General features: G+C 36.9%; 2 protein-coding genes across 3 annotated transcripts in view; one reads left to right on the forward strand and one right to left on the reverse strand.

Moving 5' to 3' along the window:
- Positions 1-22,982, reverse strand: part of LOC123309346 (transient receptor potential-gamma protein) — a 297,127-nt gene that overhangs the window by 71,666 nt on the left and 202,479 nt on the right. The window lies entirely within an intron of this gene.
- LOC123309348 (sphingomyelin phosphodiesterase-like) lies at positions 76-16,868 on the forward strand. The gene is made up of 10 exons (XM_044892428.1): positions 76-311; positions 5,004-5,305; positions 6,101-6,250; positions 6,362-6,589; positions 8,940-9,109; positions 11,406-11,603; positions 14,478-14,648; positions 14,771-14,951; positions 15,013-15,206; positions 16,601-16,868. The coding sequence occupies exons 1-10, from the start codon at positions 251-253 to the stop codon at positions 16,752-16,754; spliced, it is 1,809 nt and encodes a 602-aa protein (XP_044748363.1). The 5' UTR covers positions 76-250; the 3' UTR covers positions 16,755-16,868.

Below are 22,982 nucleotides of genomic sequence, written 5' to 3' on the forward strand. Positions count from 1 at the left end.
GAATCAATGCATTGTCATCAAATGATGCTACTTCACATAACAATAAGTGTATTCATGAAATCGGTCGAATTTTTGAATATGCATCAGTTGCGAAATCAGTGATTTCAATAGATCCCAACTAAAATGTAATGAATCTGATCTCGATATGAATATTCTAGACCACTTGACACGATAAAAAGATAATGAGTATCGGTAGCAGGTACTTAAAGTGAACACTTCAATATGCCGAAAAAGTAGATCATTCGTAAATATGAAGGGCCTCTTATTGTTCACTATATTTTCTCTGTGTGTTTTTCAAAAAATCGGTGCAGGTGAGGGCATTTTCAATTTTTACATTTCAATTTTATTCAGCGTTATGTTCTTCAATTTTTTTATGTACTTGTGAGAAAGACAAAACTAGCTGGTTTCTAAAAATACTTCGATAGACCTATACTGAGACAATACTGTGGTCATATTTTATTTTGGTTTGAAGGATGAATATCTCTTCGCAATTGCACAACCCCCTTTATAAATTTGGTGCAGTCTACTAGTTAGGAGACTCAGTGGAGTATTTAAATAATAACCAAGGAAAACAACTCAGATGACCTATATCCACTGAAATGAAAGTCATTAGGGCAAGACCAATTCTACCCTAAATATTATCGAAAGACACAAGCTTTACAGCTAAAAAATAATTATCCTAAAATAGATTTTTCTTTGAGGCTCTGAGGGGATGCAATAAACCTGACAATAGTAATTCACGTAACAAGTTCGGAAAATAGGTTTTTTTGGACCAATAGGCAAAATTCTAGGACGAGTCGTAGCCGAGTCCTGGGAGTTTGTGAGACGCATTGACGTCTGAAAAGTGGCACTTTTTCGTAGGCATATATTGAAGAGTAGCGTGAATAATAAAATTTTAACATGCACTGAGCGCACAAAATAGTTATTTGTGAAACCAGTTGGGAAACGCAGTATTTTTCGTGAGCAAATGTTTTCGCGAAAGAACGCGAAATAGGAAAAAAAGTGTTTCCCAATGAGTTTCCAACAATCAAATTTTGAATAGAGTGTGGCTATAAAATTAAACTAAAAGAACCAAAAACATTTATACAAGCGTCCCTCCCAGATTCCTTTTGAATCATCCAGTGACGGAATTATTGAATTTTTCAGTCCCTTGTTTCGAGAATTTCAAAATAGTCTATGAACTGCGTGACGTTCAAAAACATCTAGCAACCAGAAATTTGTGTATTTCTTGAAGGTATGGAACTTCTGCGGGGACTTGAGATATGAGGGTATAAAATTATACGTCTGGGACAGCCTGTAGAGAAGCGATGATCTCTCTCTATTTAGACATCTCTGCTTGCCGTGTTCTATGAGCAGAATCCATGAAGTCAAGTCTGTGTCCCCATTTTGAAATAGAAGTTATTAAAGCCTTCACATGACGGATCAAGAATCCTCAGCTCCCTTTAGAATTTTTCGTTGGAAACAGGACAGGCTTTTTAAAGAGAACCTGTAGTAAATTCTTCTGCGCTCTGTCAATAATGAGGTAATATTTTCTTATTTCTTATTTTCTTTTTCTACAACATGCACAAATACCATACTGAAGGACAGAGTGACAGACTCTACAAGGGCGTGGACGCAGATCCCGTTATTATTATATGTGAATCTATGCACTGATCGAAAAAAATTTGAATTTGTACTATTTACTCTTTATGTTCATTTTATAATCGTACAAATTGGAAACATAATTTTATCAATTTTAAATGCTGATTAATATGCTCTGAATATGAATATTGTTTTTCAAATAGTTGCATAGGTTATATTCATATATTCAAGTTCTGTGATTGAAACTACAGAAATTATTGAAGATGTTTTATGACCAGATATCAAGCTGCGCCTGGACTTTGAAGTCCTACACTTGGAACATAAATACAAGGAATGGACATGGACGTGCTATGAATGTATTTGTTGTGGTACAAACATTCGATGCTTCTCTGTCTAGCGCTACACTAAGGCAGTGGCGTAAAATAAATAAATTTGTATAGCTCCTACCTTTTCCTGACATTGACGTGACAATGATGTCAGATTCAACTATCTCAATTGTGATAGACGACACTAAGCAACTATCTCACTCCAGTCTTTGGACAATTACAAATGTTTATTTTCCATTTCTTATATCTATGTTCCAAGGTCCTACAGGGGTGTCAATTATTCTTGAATTCATATTATGTATCCTCTCATGTTTGAAAGGACGGAAAGTCGATTAAATTTAAGGATTGAAAGTTCTGTTTGTTCACAATCGATAGGAAGAAATGCTTGTGTTACTTATGCAGCCTATAAACAGAGGATACTATGTGTGCGGAATTTCGAACTTCACTAAACTAGTCAGATTATTTTTAATGCTGCAGGAATTTATTGATTGAGATTTATTTCCTATGAATTAGGTGATAGTGATCTACCTCAAATTTGACCAGGTGTGATTATCTGCGTAAGCCGTGAACCCAAATATTGGCACGAATAAGGTGAACCTAATGGGCCCCATACACAAGGCGAATATCTGCAGGTCATCGCCTCAACAAGAGAATAGGAGATCAATAACGCAGAGCAACATAGACTATCAGTCAACTGCCTGCAGGTGGACGTACTTGGAACAAACATCATGAGTGCAGAGCCTGCAGGCCAACTAACATTATGTATGTGTGTGGTAGGGTTCCTATCACTCACTGTCAGATGCTCCCTAATGTAGGGATCTGACAGATCTGTACCTATAAGGTGATCTGTCGTCAGTTCCCCATCTGTACGGTGTTCACACACCTTCAATCCGCGCCACCTGCAATTCAAGATCTTAAGATTAACTGATCAATGTGTAGACGACTCCGATCGACAGCCTGTCGATTATCTTCAGTTAAACTGATAGTGTATGGGGCTCATAAGTGCCATTAGAATCTGAAATACGCTCGGAATTTTATGAGATACTTATGAAGGTAAAAGATATACCTTGACCTACCTGAAGGTTCTATTGTGATAGTGACACTTGTTTCTAGTTCAATTAAGCATTATCATCAAGTATCGGCCACGTCAGTTCTGAATATGCTGCAAATCGCGATATCATTTCACCGTCATCCGGTGATATCAAGAATCGAAAAATGAGGCCGACACACTATATGCCGTCGCCTCAATAGCATATTAGGACACCAAAATCGCAGAGCAACAAATTCTACCAATCAATCGCTTGCAGGCGGACGTGTGGAACTGCAGATCCTTGCACGATGAAAGCACACACTATCACCCGGTTTTACAGGTTAGAAGTTTTTCAATCACACAAATGATGACCCGGAAACTTAAGCAGAAGTAATACCTCAAAAATCTCCATTCAAAATCGGCCTTCCCTAGTTCTAAATTAACGCTTTTAATTTTTTACCGAAAGCCTGGACTTTTTTCTGAATTGAAGTTGAAGAACGTCCTAATGCCACCCTGCCTCTTTTTTCCAATTAAGTTGTTTTTTTATGAGAAAAAACTTTAGTGTTTAAAAATTACGCTGAAATTCAGGAATAACTGAAAATTATTCAATATTCCTAATATTACCTCTGACGTGGTAATTTCTACTTTTCAACTGACTCAGTACCTACGTAATTCAGGCTATTGCTCACAGATGTGACACATTTTCGTATTTGGCGTAGCATCCGTAAAGCAACCAATGTCGATCGTCTTGATCTCGAATCGTTTGTACTACTTTCCCTTAAATTTTATTCAAAATAACGTGCGTTCATTAAAATTTGTCATCAAGTAGGCTAAGGAATTTTGAAGGTTGAAGCTCTGTGACTGAACGTATGTCTTTCCTTGAATTACTTCACATCTTTTTCACAACGTGCGAAGAGCATTTCTTTCATGGATTCAAATGACAAGAATCCAAACAATCTTGGTTGTTGACAATTTTCATTTCAGGGAGATGAATCTCGAATGAATCGAGTTATTATGTTTTTTGTGCTCACAATAATGTAAACGGTTGCAATTTTAGTAGGTACTATGAATCAATCGGAGTAAGAATCTCAATATGTTCAATGGTTGTATTTTGCTTTTCATCTGTAAGTTACAACTCTGTAGCGTACGATCTATCTCTCCTATGGACAGATTCGTAAATAATGCAATTCTGGAAATGTTCCTGTAACAATCTTATTAACAGTGTTACTTTTCAACTACTTATCGTAAAGAGATCTGGATTCCTATGAGCTGCAGACCACTAAAAACGTCCAGAATTGCAATTTTTCTGTAAGCTTATGAGAAGTTTTAGATTGACTTACAGATGAAAGCAAAATACCATCATTTTTCTTTATGAAAATCGAATTGATGTGGTCAATACTACTGAAAATCCACAACTAAACTAAAGAAACTGAATTGCATGATTTTCATCAGAATGAATTTCATTCAGTGTCCTCTACGCTTCATATTTCAATAGAAGAAATAGAAATCAACCCTTGTGCAGTATTTAATTGATGTACTATGGATTTCTATTTTCTAAGTTATTGTCACTACTATTAGATGTTTTTTGAATTTATCGCACAGCACCGCCTTGTTTTATGTGAGCTACGTCAATGCGAGCTAGTGTGACGTGGCTTGTGGCAATACCGAAGTGAGCCGAGTCACTCCTATTGCACCTTGTTTGCTATATCTTATTGTCTCTACATACATCGACTACTATCTATTACTAGTATTTACTTATGAGGTCTGTCAATTCATATTGTTTTCAATTGAAGTGTGAGTTGAGAAATAAGCAATTGTCAGCATATACCTACTCTTCTTCGATGGGATGGCAAGTAGAATATTAGTATTCAGCCAGTAAAATTTTTCTGAATTCATATTGACGGGTGTTATGCGTCTGAATTAATTCTTACTTATTTTTTCGTCAGAGCACTCGTTATCAAGTGTAATCAAGCTTATCATTCCTTCTGAAACACCTTGTATAAACTTTATAATCATTGTGAAGCTTAGAGATCCATTTTCCGAATCACTAATATTTTTTTTTGCAGATGATGCTCAGCTCTTGAAGGATGGTCTTACACAATTTTTGCACACTGGACTGTTTCCCGAATACTTGAAGGATGTTTCCAAATACCATCAGATAGACTCTTCTGTTTTTGAACAACTTTCAATTGGTAATTTATCGAGCGTTGTGACGTGTACTCTATGCGATGAATTGGCTAATTCTATCATTTCTCTGAAGAAGATTCATACACCGGATATATTTCTGAAAAACATCATAACAAAAACTTGTAAAACGTTCAAAGTGGAAGACGACAGGGTCTGCAATGGACTTCTGGGACCAATAATTGTAAGATATATATTAATTTATTCATGATATCATTTTTTTTCTTGCTTTGTCATTTTGTACTATATGAAAAGGAGGACTGGTTTTCGGGATTTCAGTTAATGTGATCTGATCTAATAATAATTACGGAATAAGATAAGAAGAGATTTCTTGACAGATTTCTCAAGCACAGAAAAAAATTTATTTTCAGGAATTTCTTATATTCTCAAACATTAATATTTGAGACTCAGGCAGCATTATTGAAACCTCATTTTTTTAAGAACCTACAGTCCTCTATACCATATATAGCTTGTAGTATTTTTTACACGAAACACATCCTCAGAATCACAGTCACCTATTTCCAAAATTTCAGCTTCCTGAAGAATGAAATGCCTTTTTTATTCCTATTTTATTGAATTTATTATTTATTTATTTGAATTTCTGTAGAAAACCGTTTACATCTCCGCAAGTATCAGGAATAGGGAAAGGGAAGCACCAGACAAAAGTTCTCAGAGGGGGATAGAGAAGCAAAAAAAGTTATAATAAATGAGGTGTCCCATCTGAAATAACGTAGTTAGTAGAATAGTTTCGTATGAGCGGCAACGTCACAAAATTGAAAAATTTTAGTCACATAGATCGGAAGCGTAAATCCTAGTACCCAAATTTTCAGAACAATCTTATGATCCGTTCAAAATAATCGATAAAAAGAATCCCAAAAGACCCTACAGATCGTGTTGGATCCGTATAATCGGAAAGCCAATGATCTCGTCGATAGTTGGAGATAATATAAGTTCAGTAAATTGAAGATCTGTTTTACAGGATGTGATATTTTACATCATTGAAAACGGAAAAAATGTCACAGGACCAAAGTTATGCTCCCTTCTTCTTGGACCAACGTGCCACAATCAATTTGATTATTTCAATTGGACTGTGGACGTCCCACCCAAACCTGAAGTTATACCGAGGAAGGTAAGTAATGTTTCAAATTCAATGGTAAAAAACGCAACTAGGATGTGGTCACTAATGTTCGAGAATTCTGTTGTTAAGTTTTCTATAACGACTTACCAAAGTTCCTTCCAGGTGATCTCTGGAGATGACAAAATACGAATTCTTCATTTAACAGATATGCATATCGATCCGAGATACACACCTGGTTCGAATGCTGTATGTGGCGAAACCCTTTGCTGTCAAGATGATCAGGGAATACCGGAAAATTCCGAGGATGCTTGTGGAGTTTGGGGGGATTACAGAAGTGCTGATACACCAATGAAATTATTGGAGGAAACGCTGAGGCATGCTAAAGCACAGGTGAGTTATTAACTGAATCAGCGTTGTTTACATAGGGAGCATAATAAGTACATATGTACAGAGTGAGAAGAGAAGTAACGCACAAAATTCATATTGAGTTGGGGAACTAGAAATCCATTATTTTCGTTAGGCAGTTGGATGTATAGTGATGGGTATCTTGTGAAACATCATCGAAACATTTCTCTTGATGTTTTTGTTTGGTCCATTTAGTTGTAAATGGAAGTCAACAAATATTCGGTACATTTTACAGTTTTGATAAAGGCGAAAATGAGAGGACTGCTAAAGAAAATTTGAATGGTTTTTATGATTCCTATATCTACTGTATCAGTATATAACATGCATGTTTAATGTTTTAATAAGCAGTCGTGTAGCATCGCCAATGAATGGGTCGTGTAGCATTGCCAATGAATTGAAGATTGACCCTGAAACGTTTTTGAATTATCTGGACAAATCAAAATTCAACAACATACATGATGACACAAGAAACATAATGAATAGAATTTGTGTCTGCGAAGCCTGGACCAAACGAAATGAAATTGACCTACTTCTCATGGTTACTTGGGGATGAGAAATGGGTGACATATGACACATGAAATCCACAATGGTCAAAGCACGGTGAAGCAGCTCGAATGTTGGACAAAACAGGACCTACGAACAGGGGAGTTCTGCTCTTCATTTGGTGGTGGGAGTAGGAGGAATAATTTATAATCAATTGCTTCCATATGGCCACACTGAATTCAGCTAGCGATTGATCAGAAACGGCTAGTAGGAGAGGCGATAGACCACAAACGTCTATGAGTGACATCCCAGAAACTCCAGGTGATCGGATGGGGAATTTTGCTGCATCCACCATATAGTTCGGATCTGGCACCAAGCGATGACTTCTAGCATTGCAAAAATTCCTCAGGTTGTGAAAATGGATTACAGGATTACAAGAGTTTCTCGCCAATAGGGATAGAGACTTCCATGAGAGAGGCACTATGAAGCTACCTTTGAAATGGCAACAAACTATAGAGCAACGGTGCTGAATCGCACAATCCAAAACAGCAAGAAATTAAGTCTTGAAGTTTCCATAAATATTGGATTTTTTTTCCAAATATCTCCCGTATTCTGAATAAAACTACTAGAAAAGAACGAATTTTATTTTGTTTAAGCAAATTTTCATTTGTAATTGAGGAGTTGGCACTCTGAGGGCTGCAGAGTAGTTGGATTATTTGATAGCAATCCTAATTTTTTGAGCTAGAAATGGATAATATTTTATTGCTGAGGTTTTCTTGGTCTGTGATGGGGTTTTTCAACCACCTTTTCTTAATAAAAAAGAGAAATGGTTAGACTGATTGAATTCACTTAAATTTTTACTTATGTTTAGCAATATGAAATAAAAATCACCATTACAGAAATTAATGATAACACCTCGAAAATATCAATAACTTTGCGACCAATTTCGGATTATTATTATTGTGGATATTGAGCAACTGAACAGGTGAAAATGCGACTACTTACCCCAACGGGCTTGTGAAGTAACCCACTTGACTCTCCATTGATCTGGTAGCAGAAAGGGGGTTTCAAATGGAAGAGAAACCGGGAACTAACCTTCTTTCCGTACAAGCTTCGTTGTTAACACCTCGCTGATGGAGAAGACACCAGGCACTCCACCCAAAGTTGCTCAATATCACTCTGGTTTAATTAGTAGATTATTTCAATAGAGATGACAAATGAAGCGATAAAAGCGGCGATATTAAAAAGTATTATTTTAGTTTTACGAGAAAATATTTGGCACGTCCGATGATATTATTGTCGTGAAGATTGACAGACAAAGAGCTCTTTTTCCTACCCGTAACGTGTCGCCAGCGACTGGGACAAAAACGCCTGACAAACCCGAGTCAGGCTAACCCGATCGGACAGGTGTGTAGTACCAATTCGACTGAGAAAGCAAAGAGTGCCAAGCAGTGTTTCTGGCCTTGATGTTTTTGAAATTCATTTTATTATGATTTTTGAGGCCAATAGGCCATAAATGTAGATCTCCTGTCCTAGTAACTAATAGAAACTTGAAATTTATTACATTATTAATGAAATAAGACGGTAACAAAAAGTTACAGTATTTTTTAATTGTTTTTTTTTTCCTGTACCAGGCGAAAGGAAAATGTTTCTATCACGACAAAAAGAAAGTATTTTTCAGTTAGTCCTTGATAAAAACAGCGTCTAACACATGGCCGTGTACTACACAGCCAATCCATTTTTTTTCGTAGCATTCGTTCAGAGTTCCCAGAGTTTCATTATCTTTTACTGCGTGGTATTAGTAACCATCATAAACATCCACATCGAGATGTAGAGTTGTCTTCTGTTTCAGAATGTTGATTACGTGTATTCAACCGGTGACATAATACCTCACAGAGTGTGGTCTACCAGCAGAGAGAGCAACTCCGAATTGGAGCTGGAAATTATGGACCTTTTGAGAGATAGTTTTGATGTTCCTGTTTTATTCGTTCTAGGCAACCACGAACCCCATCCAATGAACATGTAAGTTTAGACACTTCACGCAAAACCTAGAGATATATCGGCAAACTCTGCCGCTTGAAATATTTCCAAGGTCCCCGAACATATGTGGACCGCCACAAATGGCTTAGGGAATATTTTATTCGATCCTATTCGATCCTTTTTACTTTCATTCATCGCATTTTACAGGATGTTTCACATTTTCAGAATTCATTTGATTCATTTGCAAGACCTATGATTCGAGAACTTTTGATCACCCAGCTATACTTCATTCAGTTTTATTTTAGCACTCGGCTGGCTATGGAAATTTGACACAATCCACGCCACCGTATAGTACAAAAATGTTGGGTTATGACGCTTTTCAAAACATTTTTGGGTATTAAATCAGCGCTATGTTGTCCGTTCTACATAAAAGTCTTAGTAATTACGTATTTTATCACAATGTCGAATCACTTCGGAAAATATGAAGTCGAAAATATGTGACGAACATAATTGACTTTTATACAAACTGATTGAAGGAATACCAAATCTAGTTATTCGCATGGAGAATACAAGAGATCAGCTTTTAAATATATTTTTTTTTGCTATGAAAGGAAATTGAATTATTGGCACATAAAGCTTGAGGAGATTTACTGTAGGTTATCTTCTTTGGCCAAAGGTTGAAGACGTTATATCAGTTGTAGATTTCAAAAAAATCCACCCCAAAGATGAAATGCATCTGATACTGTGGTAGGGAATGGATATCTCTAGAATAAATTAATGGATAATTACAAGAATGTTGAATTCTTCAACAAAAAATCAACTTTCATCAATGGAAGTTAAAATAATAAAAGAAAGTTTCGAGACAAGAGGAACTTCACCTTCAAACAAAAATTTTACATGAATTAATCATTAATAGGACAACTGGCTCGTATTAATGACTGTCTATTTTTAATACTGCGATATATTAATAATAATTATATATTTGATCCCCTAAGACTTTTACAATGTACAGGACAAGTCAAATGAAAAATAGAAAAATTAATTTTCTGGTCTTCGATGACATTAATCGAAAACCTGTAGTAACTTTTTGCATTCGTTCACCCTAAAATGAAGTTCTCAAATGCCACAACTTTTTTGGGTCTCCCAATTTTTTGTCATCCTCTTCATTCAGAATCTTTCTGATCATGGGAACATTCAGCTGACATATAAGTCGTTTAGATTCAGACGAAACAATATATTAATTGACTAATTCAGTCACATTGAATATGATATATTGTAGATATAAGAATATCGTTGTTACCTACTATTTGAATGAGAGGACCTGAGTTCTAAATAGCACTTCCTGAAAACATGTCTTCTCTCTTTTACAATCAGTTTCAGCATTTTTTAATATTAATTGATATTAGTTGTGGCAACAGCGTTATGACAATAACGACATTTCACAACCTTACTCCGTTCTAGTTACAAAAACTCGAGAAAAATATATCATGGCCAACCGAGTACTAGAATAAAAGTGAATGGAGTATACATCATGAAGTTTCCAAGTTTTTCCTCGTTTCGTCTTCATACGTCTAGAAGTTTCATATTTGAAGTATACTGTAACAACATATACGGCAGCAGTGAGAGAAATCCATTGTTACTCCGCTGTTGAAGATAAGAAACAGATCACATCGACAGATTTCTTTGATTGCCTACATATGTCAACCGGTCGTTGTCGCAATGTGAAATCATCACCAAATTCTCAGATGTTTAGTAGATGTGTTCATGACCATTGACTCTCAATTTGGACATTTCATTTTAATAATTTTTTATATTTCTGTGAACGATGAAATGAGACGATCGATAGAGGGAAATAAATTTTATTGGACATTTTTAATCTAACCTCTAATCTAATCTAACCTAACCTAACCTAAAAAACAAGAATTGGACATTTCTGAAAAAGAACTTTGACCTTTGAAATCCCTGTTTTCAATACAAATTCTTGCACTAAATATTGGGGTTGAGTTTTGAAGACTTTCCAGTGAAATACCGCAAAATTTGGTCCTCCTACAAACATTAATGTTATCTCATTGAATTTCTCCAATCATAATGAGAAATATCGAGGGCGGCCTCTTTCATTGATATTAATCATAAGTTGCATTCATTAAGGAGAAATTCAAAGAATTTTGAAACTCTGTTTCCCGATTGAATGCAGCTTTCGAGGAAAAAGGGCATCTCCCCAACAGTTAATTTTATGTGATCAAGCCTCTATAAGTTTAATTATAGGTAACATGAATGTGATATGTATGAATACTCTCAAGCGTAGGTTTCCAAACACCCACATATTTTCTCTTTACAGGTATGCCCCTTTGAGCATAAATCAGACTAGTTTATCTACGAAATGGCTTTACGATGCACTTCGGACAGAAGAACTTGCGGAATTTCCCGATGAAAGAGGTCTTGGAAAGATCGAAGCAGGTGGATTCTATACAGTTTTGTTGAGGCCTGGCTTCAGAGTTATTGTTTTGAACAACAACGCTTGTTACACCGAAAATTAGTGAGTTGTTTTCAAGCTTTATCAAAAGAACAAAGAAAATTGGCTCTTAATTAATTTTTTGTACAACGTTAGATATTATCAAAAAGCGACAATTGCGGTAGCCGTGGAAATTTCAAACAACCACAATTGGAGTTGAAACGATCGTTTATTGTATGCCACGACCACACCTGCGTTTATTGTCACGAAGCAAGAAGCAATGCGTGCCGAAGCTTCGTATGTACATGCCAATAATGGTTGGTTACACAGAATCTTTATTATTGAGTGTAACTTCGCAGTGGACATTCCCTAACTATATACTGGTGTATCTAGGTACCTTTTCTCAAAGCGCATTTTTTGAACCCTCGTAATAGTCGACGATGATAAATCGGGATTTACTCGAGCGTCGTGGAGATATAGTGGATTTTGAAGATTAGTTGGTAGAAAGAAAAGAAGGTTTCCTGATGTATGTGCTCTCAGCGGTGGGGAAAGAGTCTGCAGGTTGTAAATAGAATCGTCAGGTGTAAATACTCGAGCGTGTCAGTGTCAGGTCAAGATACTGTATATGCCCTACGTGTCTCTGTTAGTTAATTCATCTTAATCTGACATGATGGGTTTGCATGATGGGGCTGGCCGTACGGAAGAGTTGACAATGGTAAAAAACAATTTTTCGAACGTGTCAGATTTCTAGAGGATATGTATATTGGTACAAAAGGGAGCTCCTTTCGTATTCGGATGTGACGCAAGGTCACAGAGGTCCATTGAAAATGCAAAAAAATCGTTACTTATACATACTCGAGCATGTCAGATTTTCATACAGATATGGTTATTCTCGGTGTTGCAGACTTGTTGATTCATTAATCTGACAAAAATTAGGGGGGGTTTCTTAAGCTTACATGCAGTTTGACAGATGATGAGATGGCATTTTTTAAATATCTCCCTTTCTGTATTCATTATGAAAGTTGTAGATAATAAAATTCTATACAACTATTGTCTGAAGCAATTTTTCATACCCTCAACCGTTTTCGAGCTATAGAGGGTGATAAGAGCGAGGAGCTTAGCCACATATGGGAAAAGCCAAGGTCAAGGTAGAAACCCAGTCTAATGTGTCAATGTTAAAAATTAGATAACTCAAAAATTGTACAGGGTGGGCAAAATTGGTGATACTTGAAATACAATCTTTTAACCCAACGAGATAGAGAAAAATGAATGTACCATTCATGTCGTCTTTTTTCGAGAAACTAATAATGCCATCAACTGCATTCCTCTATCTTCTTTTGTTTTTGAGTTATAGGCCAAAATTCAAAATTTGTTGATTTCAACTTTGGTCATTATCTCCGTTTCTGTTTGTGCTAGGATGTTGAAATGTAGACATTATACAGAACTTTTTTGATAGCAATCCAGTGGCGTACAATGATTTTTTCCTGCGGATTTATTTGCGGAGCTATAACATAAAGTTGTGTTTTTTCTTATGCAAACAGTAATTTAAAATGAAAGAATCGCCATGTTTTTACCGTTTCAGAAATATATTATACATCACTCTCAGTCTTTCTAAGTCATTTTAAACTACTGTTTTCATAAGAAAAAATACATCTTTATGTTATAGCTCAGCAAATATACCTTTTGGAAAAACTCATAGTACGCCACTGGATTACTATCAAAAAAGTGTCTGTTTTAATTTTGACCTATAACGTGTAAACAAAAGAAGATAGAGGAATGCAGTTGATGGCATTATTAGTTTCTCGAAAAAAGACGACATGAATGGTACATTAAATTCATTTTCCTCTATCTCGTTGGGTTGAAAAACTTGTAATTCAGGTATCACCAATTTTGCCCACCCTTTACATTCATCGCCATATAACTCAAAAACGTTCAAAAATAGAAAAAATTGCTTCAGACAAAATTTTTAGAAAATGTTATGCTCTACAACTTTGTTAATAAATTCGAAAAAAATTTGAAGCCCAGGTGAGTAGTTAATTCAAAAAAACTGATTTTTGTGACGTTATTTATGTACAATTTTCATTGTTTCGTCTTGCTGAAACTGTCAGATTATATTTTTTTCGTTATTCTTGAATAATTAGCTTCAAATTAAAAAAAGCCACCGCGCTCGAGTGTCGCACACATTTTCGTCAAGCATAAATTGTCAGATTGAGAGAATATATAATTTTCAACATGTAATTAACCACATATTTCTCAATCTGACACGCTCGAGTATGTACAAAATTCGTTTTTTTTATTTCACTTTTCTGACAGGCTATCCTAGACAATTCCTCCCTATATACAGGTCTAATTTTTGGTAGAGGTAGTCCACAGAGCCCAAGGTACCTCCCCTTCAGTCGACCTGACAAGCTCGATTAAATTCCGAATTTCCCTCTTGGGCTCCCCAACTATTCGCGCCTGATGTATTTTCATATATCTTTGTTTAACAAATTGATTTGCTACCTCTGGACAACTTTTGCCTAACCTTTATACACGAACGCTACGCTTTGTGGCTATAGACGCAGGTGCAGACATGCCATCAGTTGTAAAAAAATGGTATGTGAAGTATTGGTTTAAATAAGGATTGTTAGGAGATGTTCAAATGTTTTAATATCGAATTGATCAGGTAAAAATCAAGTTTTAAAGAATTACAATTGGGTGTTCGGCTTCGCTCATTATTCGATTTTCATTCTTCAGCTTATCCGTTTTTTTCATATATTGTCATGAAATACAGGATGTGGACATGAAGTATGGGACCAAATCTTTGAAACGAGAAGAAAAATATGACGTATTTTTTAATTGGTTTCATACTTCAGACAACCCTGTAAATGATGAAGAAAATGCAATGCAAATGGTTAGCCATCTTATAAAATACAAATTTTTTCCTTGGAAACACCCCTATGAGAGCCTTCTTTTCAGCTGGCTAGCCTATGAAGACTACGATCTGTATGGTCAACTTGCCTGGTTGATTGAAGTATTATCGAAAGCAGAGCAGGACGGCGAATATGTCCATATACTTTATCACATACCAACAGGATATAAATCTTGTCTAGGAACTTGGGCCAGGGAATACAATAAAATACTGAATAGGTAATAATAATAACCTTCTAAGATTTTTCCGATAGTCCGATATGTTAAATATAACCAGTTAATCTTTCATTTCATCCACATCAAGAAGCACACACTTTGACCCATTTTATAATTTGCTACAGATTCACCGAAACCATCAGTGGTCAATTTAGTGGTCACACGCACGCTGATGAATTCTTCTTATACTATAATATATCGAATCCAGCAGAAGCCATACAAATTGCATTCAATGGAGCTTCATTGTCAACATACGTTGAAAACAATCCGAGCTATAAAATTTATGACGTTAATACCAGAAATTATGTGAGTAATCCGAATGAGAAGGGAAGGATATCGAAGTTCAAGATTGCTCTTCCTATTCCAGAGAGTTGACGATTTCGAAGAATGGACATTCAATCTTACCGATGCCAATCTGTATCCAGAAAAAAACTCTGTGGATTGGTACAAGCTTTACTCGTTCAGGGAAACATATGGACTCTCATCCTTAGATCCGATAGAAGTTGGTCGGTTTGTTGAAGATTTGGCGAAAAATAAAACTCTGCTAGAAATCTATAACAAGTAAGTTTATACGTTGGACAAAAGCAACAGCGCGAAAACAGTGGAATTGAATACGTTATCATATCAGAGGTAAAGAATAGAAAAATTTCGACAAAATTTATTTTCATTCTCAGTATGAACGGAAGTGGTAAGATTGCAGAAATATCGTCGTACAGCAGCTAACCTACGTTGGTGGCTTCAAGTCGAAGACAAGGTTCCTTGTTATCTAGTGTATTTGCGATAACTATTGAATTTCAAAGTCCGGATTCACAAATTCATTTAGATGTTTTGAAATACGGAACACAATAGTTAGTCTCACACACACCACTCTAAAATCCACCGATTTACGGGGATAAAACTAGTATCTGTGAAATGAAAAGTACAGTACAATAGGTGGAATAGCGGACAGTGGGTTCAGACCTCAGCCTGAAAAATTAAGGATTTGTAGTTTGGGAAACAAGGCACAGCGGTGAGAGGCGGTTCTCTGTTCTGCTCTGCTTCACTGCTCGTAACGGGTCTGCGCACCAGCGAGGAATCGTACTCACAGCAAGGGCAGGACTAACGGGCTTTCGCACTAATAGCACTGTCTACAATAGGAAGAGAAGGGTGGGTTGAAGCTGAGGTTCCAATACGGAGTGCTGGCTCATCTCTGGACTCGCTACACGGCCTTTCTTTGTTAAAGTAGCTACGGAATTCGAACAATTACTTCCAAACCGATACACTCGATCTCTTTTGAAATCTCAATAGGGAGTGGAATCATTTACTAGTACAGACTGCCTAATTAATACACAATTCATTCGGAGTAGGAACTAATAAATAATCAATACGAAGTGTGAATTACCACCGAATCTAACACTAGTACCGAATAATGAATTAATACAGAATCAATTTGAGGAATACGGCGTAAAAACTCATTCAGACTAACTACTCAATACAGAATGATGGACTGGCCGGGAAACATCTCATTTTGTGGACTCTTGAAGGTAAGGAAATGGTATGTCCCTCATATGCTAAAAATGAGTAAAATTCGCGTAGATAAAAATGTCTCGCTCTGGCTCATCGGTACTGGCGAACAAAAACGCGCTTATCTCAAAATTCAGAATATTTTGCACGATGCTACATCGTTTGTGAAAACTAAAAAAAGGATAAAAACTTAATCATGATTTGATTTTTAATTGAAATTACACTGATCGACATCAAAAACCGCAAAAAGTGGTCGATTCATCTTAAACTGAAGGTGAATTTTCATCACAAAAAAAATCAAACTTCATTAGGTACACAATTTTCAGATTTTAAATAGACCGAATTTTCCAGAAACTTCTAATGAGCACTAGAAATTGTTACACCGATTACTGGTGTGATAATGGACAATATAATGAAAAAAAAGATTCAACTATTCCAATTCTCTCTTCCAGAATAAAATTCAGAATGGGTACAGGAGCTGATAAGGTCTGTGATGATGATTGTCACAAAGCTAACTTATGCTCAATTGTCACCGCTGAATTGGGCGACACTTTCCATTGCGAGAGGATCAAGAAAATCTATGAGGATAACAATGGAAAATTGTGATTCAACTCCAAAGAAGAGGAAATATGATTATTTTTATCATCACATATTATAATACTTGTAAGTCGTGAAATCATGTACATAGATATATTTTTTCAATAAATAAGTGAAATCACAGTCCCTTTGCTTTCAACATGGAAGAATTTCAAAGAGGGTGGTTGAAGATTCTGAATATGAGAATTTGCACACATAAGTTTATGAAAACAGTGTAATCAAATTTCTTCAAAAATCTCCAAAAAAGATGTACATAGTTCCTCAACCAATATATTTCATCTATTATCAAAGTTACAACTTTGCTGAAACAATACTGAAATTCAGATTAGTTATAGATCAGATTGAAAATCACAATCAGATCTTTAGTGTTATGTATTCGACTATATCCCAAACATCGAGGAACTAATTTATTCCGACTTTGAACAATTTTCCAATCCTTTAAGATTTTGGGCTTGTCATAAGGGACTCCCTACAAAATATTTGAATATTTCTTCTTCCCAGCTCCTTTCAACTAAAGAGTTATCGTCTGCTGTTGCATCAACCGGTTTTTGATGTACAGATCTTTCTATCCGAAAATTTTTTTCATAACTAATTGAAGCCAAAAGCATAGATTATCCCATTATTCGGTTTCCAATGAGATATTTATCCATTCATTTGCAATCGCAAGGAAAAAATGTGGAATTTTTTCTGGGAAATGTAAATTTCGAAATGCTCATAAATTAACTAAATACAGATTATATGATTTTTACAAAAATTTCTTAATATTAATCACGACATGTGTTCCGTAATCACAATCGCATAGTAGTTTATAATTTGGATGATAACTTTCACTTCCACCATTCAGTATCTCTTACAGGGAGTTTGCGAGGACGAAAAACATGTCTTCTTTAAGAGGAGAAACTTAAGGAATTTGTAATTCACTGATCCATATAATATTTCAATTTTAGGCAGAAGTAAATTCTTCGGGTCGCCGAGTGTTTCTCTAGAACAATACAGCAACGTTAACATTAGGAAGATTCCCCCGCGAAAGTCAGTCATGCGAAAATTATGTATTCGCTTCGAGTGAAATTTCGCACTAACAAAAATAAATCGCAATTTGCAGCGAAAACTTTAGCGGGTGGCCTTTTAGTTTGGAGACTATGAAGAGTAGAAAGAAGGAGAACGATTGTCATAATGAAAATATGTCTCCAAAAACGGAGAAAATAGGGGTCACTGCAATCGCTAGGAGGAATCGCTTAAAGGCGGGAATTTTAGCATCAATTTGAAAGCAACTGCCTTCATGTGTCTGCCTGCCAGTGGCGGCTCGAGCATATTTATCGTGGGTCGGCAGATATATATAATATATATATATATATATATATATATATATATATATATTTTTTTTTTAAATATTTTCTATACTTATGTATTATGCAGGTTTCCACATCACCATGGGGTACTGCACTTGGTGCGTTAGTTTTTCATAGTGAAGTTTAGCCAAAATTTTTGTTTCTGTTTCAATAATCTCTGAAGATAATCCGGAAAATAAAAAATGATTGAGAAATAACTATTTTAGCCCTGCATACCACTTGAAAAATAAACATAATTTCGGAACAAATATGAAAATAAGAACCGAAAATATATATAACAAATAAAAATACTCTAAAAATGCTTATCCATAAAATAAAATTGGAAAAACAAACAAAAGTGCATTTTAACGAAATTGAGAATTGCGAGAAATTATTAACATCACCTCGAGTGCAAACGATAGAATCGAGATATCCCGAACGATCATTCTTCGAGTTACCGAGGAGAGGCATTCTAGGGTCGGCAGGGTCGCTGCCTGCCGGACCTACATGTCCTACACCGTGCGAAGTATTGAGCCAACAATATCAACTTTCATCATAGTTTTGGTCTTTATTCTTTGAAAAGTTCTTGAAAAATTGTCGGAATTTCATTAGTATTATATATTCAGCACTCACGTTTATGAAAATTAACAAATACGATAAAAATTCGTTTTAAATAACAGCGTTCTCTTGTAATTTGTTATGTGAAACTGAAACTATCGGATATTGGCGGAAAAAACATTAAATAAGAGGCTTATCTAATTTTAATTGTTATCCGAATAAAATTCCAACAAAAATTTTTCAAGTTTGAAGCAATTTGACTCATTGATATTAGCGCTCCTTGTTTGATGTTTACAATCTAGACTCGGCATGCCGTACCTGAATGAACAGAACGAACGGTCGGTCACTCGGTTGCTAGAGAAGGCATCTGCGGCGCTGTCTTCATAGCTCGATTGGAGATGAGCGTATTTTGTCTACGGACCGAGTAGATGTGGGATTTAAATTGAAACAGCGTATTTCAAAGAAGTTCCATATTCCATTGATATCAGATATCAGATACCTAATATTTTTATAAAATTTATTGAGAGCTATGTGATGTTTGGAGAATTTCTAATACATTATTATTTTACACAAGTGAGAATTCACATTTTTGCTGCTCGCGAAATTTTGGGTCGGCACTGCCGACCCTGCCGTCCCTGACGGGCCGCCTCTGCTGCCTGCTATGTGTCACCGCAGTTGTTTCGAATGATTTTTCATATGTGTTCCTTCAAATCTATAATGAATATAAATTTTCTAATTTATGTGCAATATAAAATATAATTATATAATATAAATATAATATTCATTCATTGCTGTATCCCGTTGCCGGGAAAAAAGACCAAAAAAGGGAAAAAACAAAAAGAAAAAGAAAGAAGAAGAAAAAAAAAGAAAAAAAAGTGCGAACAGACTTATAATTGCGACTGTGTGCTCTCCTGTGACTGTAGAGACCCAACCGTGACCTACAGATCCTACCACATTCCGGGCATGGATAGTCACCAACCAGATCTGGCCGCCGCTGCGCTGTATCCTTCTCGAGTCTCCATTATAACTGTGTACCGAAGACCTCCACTGTTACCTGTCTAACGCTAGTTGTTCCCAGTTATGATTGGCATTAACTGATTTTAGGGATTGATGTAGTGTATCCTTAAACCGCTTATACTGGCCTCCTGGTTTTCAGGCTCCCTCAGTGAATTCGCCATATAGAGCTATTTTGGGGAGTCTTGTGTCTTGCATCCGCAGAATGTGGCCGCTCCATATATGGCTATAATATAAGTATAATTGCGCTGGTCTAGCGCAATCCCTCTAAATGGGTTGGCTGGGATAGGCAAGGCTATGCTGGGCTGGGGGAGGCTGTGCTAGGCTGGGCAGGTCTGGGCTGGGCAGGGTTGGCTGGGATGGGGTCTGTTATGGGATGGGATGGGATAAGATATAATGGGATGAGATGGGTTGGGATGGGATGGGTTGGGATGGGCTGGGCTGGGATGGGTTGGGATGGGATGGGATGGGATGGGATGGGATGGGATGGGATGGGATGGGATGGGATGGGATGGGATGGGATGGGATGGGATGGGATGGGATGGGATGGGATGGGATGGGATGGGATGGGATGGGATGGGATGGGATGGGATGGGATGGAATGGGCTGGGATGGGATGGGATGGGATGGGATGGGATGGGATGGGATGGGATGGGATGGGATGGGATGGGATGGGATGGGATGGGATGGCATGGGCTGGGATGGGATGGGCTGGGCTGGGCTGGGCTGTGCTGGGCTGGGCTGGGCTGGGCTGGGCTTGACTGGGCTGGGATGGGTTGGGATGGGCTGGGATGGGCTGGGCTGGGCTGGGCTGGGCTGGGCTGGGATGAGTTGGGATGGGATGGGATGGGATGGGATGGGATGGGATGGGATGGGATGGGATGGGATGGGATGGGATGGAATGGGCTGGGATGGGATGGGATGGGATGGGATGGGATGGGATGGGATGGGATGGGATGGGATGGAATGGGCTGGGATGGGATGGGCTGGGCTGGGCTGTGCTGGGCTGGGCTGTGCTGGGCTGGGCTGGGCTTGACTGGGCTGGGCTGGGCTGGGCTGGGCTGGGCTGGGCTGGGCTGGGCTGGGCTGGGCTGGGCTGGGCTGGGCTGGGCTGGGATGGGATGGGATGGGATGAACTGGGCTGGGCTGGAAGGGACTTGCTGGGGCAAAGGTGTGTTGGGACTTATGATGTGTTGTGGTGTTGTTGTGTTGTGGTGTATTCAATTTTGAATACAGTCTCAACATACAAGAGTTTTGGCAAACTCTTTCGTATTTTAGAAATGGTTGGCAATGCACCAGTAGGTAGGTGGTTAGAGCCTCGGCTCAGTTGGGTTAAAATTAACAGTGCTGTGCCTAAGATGGCGTGAGGACACAATAAAAATTGTGAGGACACAAGCCTACACAGAACACAACTAGTTCTCTGAACGCGTACAAGCCACAGAGCTTCTGAGGGGTACTTCGGTACCTATGGAGAATCAGGATGATGAGGTTGAGAACCACTAATTTAGATCATGGAAAATTTCTAGTTATATTTCTGTGTTATAATGACTTGTTCAAATCTTTTTTTGGATGCTGTGTCCCACGTTGATATGGGGTACCATCAGAAGATTGTATTGTATTGAAGATGTTTTAACACTATCAATATTGAATTCTGCTGGTAGCAGAAATGGCAGAGCACTTGACCGGCATTAATAAGGTCCTAGTTCAAGTTCCTCCCAGAGAGTTCGTTTTTCCCCAATATAATAATTTATCTGCGCGCTGTTAATTTTTCTGCCTGTGAATTCAGAATTCAATTCCTGTCTGCTTGGATGTTAAAACTTGCATTACATTATATTTCGGACATGAAACTTTCATCACAATGTATACAGGGTGTGGCGTAATGAATGGATAATATGGAGCCTGCGGGTTGAGGACTCTATGGCGGTTCAGAAAAATATATTTTACGTTTAGTAAAAGTGCCATGGTTCTCGAGATATTGGAGATTTTCGAAAATTCAAGAGAATTGCACCCTTCGTCACTCGTTTTGCAGGCAAGACCCCAAATGAAAGAATTTTTTCAAACTGTTCTTTGGATAGTAATCCTGGATGGAATCGAATGTGATTCATTATTTTTGAGGCGCATGAATAGTTCTTCATGAAAAAAGATCTAGCTCAACTTTTCCGTTTTGCTCATTTTTTTTTCATAATTGTGTGAAAAATAATATGGTTACCTGAGAGCCAATGCAAGAAAAAACATGCCCGTTTCATTGAGATTCCGAAATGGTATAACTCCCTGTATTTTCAGAATTTATTACAAAATAAATTCCTATTGCAATCAGTTGAGGCCTAGTTCAATTTAAACAATGTTTTCAAAATTTTTAGCAGCTAAAATGAGAAATGCAAGCAGGATAAAGCAATCATCTATAAGAAGGTATAGAGCATGTACTGAAGCTCATGGTGGCCTCTTAGAGCATCTTTTGTGAAATTTTATTCAAGGAAACGATACTCATTTCAAAATTGTTGATATGCAATGAACCTATGTTTCATTAGAAAGTGTAGACTATAGAGCATGTATCAGAACTCATGCCAATTCAAACATCATTTGTGAAACTTAACTCAATGAAACGATATTTTAAAATTGATATTCTTTCTTGTTGTCTTGACTCAATGTAATAGAAATTAATTTTTAGCTTTTTTCTTAATTACGAAACTGCTAAAATTCACTTCGTTACTTGAAATTCGCTTAAAATCTATTAACTTTATAACTATAGCGCTCAATAATGGAAGAATACGAGAGAAAAAAACCAATTTCAAAATATCGTTTAATTGAATCGAGTTTTACGAAAAGTGTTCATCATCAAGTGGGCATCAGGAGGTCTACCAGATGCTTTACAACTTCTTATGAATAATTGCTTCATTCTGCTTGCAAGTCTCATTTCAGTTGCTAAAAATTAAAGAAAAAGGCTTACATCAAACTTCGCCTTGACTCATTGTATTAGAAATTTATTTTGTATTTAATGCTGGAAATAGAGTGAGTTATACCATTTTAGAATCTCAGTGAAACAGACATGTTTTCTCTTGCTTTGGCACTCAGGTAACCATATTATTTTTGAAAGAATAACAGTATTTGATTATCAGGGTTTAATATTATTCAAAATATAATAGTGATTGGCGACGTTTCGGGCAGTACCCTTTTTCTAGCCTTCGAAATCATTCATTTTAAGTTATTTCCCAACTTATTTGTTGGATGTCATTGGGGTTATGTCATTGGGGTTATGTCATTGAGGTTGGATGTCATTGGGGTTATGTCATTGGGGTTGGATGTCATTGGGGTTATAACCCCAATGACATCCACAACA

Source organism: Coccinella septempunctata, chromosome 3, assembly GCF_907165205.1.
Source record: "Coccinella septempunctata chromosome 3, icCocSept1.1, whole genome shotgun sequence".
NCBI lineage: Eukaryota > Metazoa > Arthropoda > Insecta > Coleoptera > Coccinellidae > Coccinella > Coccinella septempunctata.

Coding starts and splice junctions, on each gene's coding strand:
- LOC123309348 (XM_044892428.1), top strand. CDS start 251: ATGAAGGGCCTCTTATTGTTCACTATATTTTCTCTGTGTGTTTTTCAA. Junction 5,306..6,100: donor GACTTCTGGGACCAATAATT/GTAAGATATATA, acceptor TCTGTTTTACAG/GATGTGATATTTTACATCAT. Junction 6,251..6,361: donor CTGAAGTTATACCGAGGAAG/GTAAGTAATGTT, acceptor AGTTCCTTCCAG/GTGATCTCTGGAGATGACAA.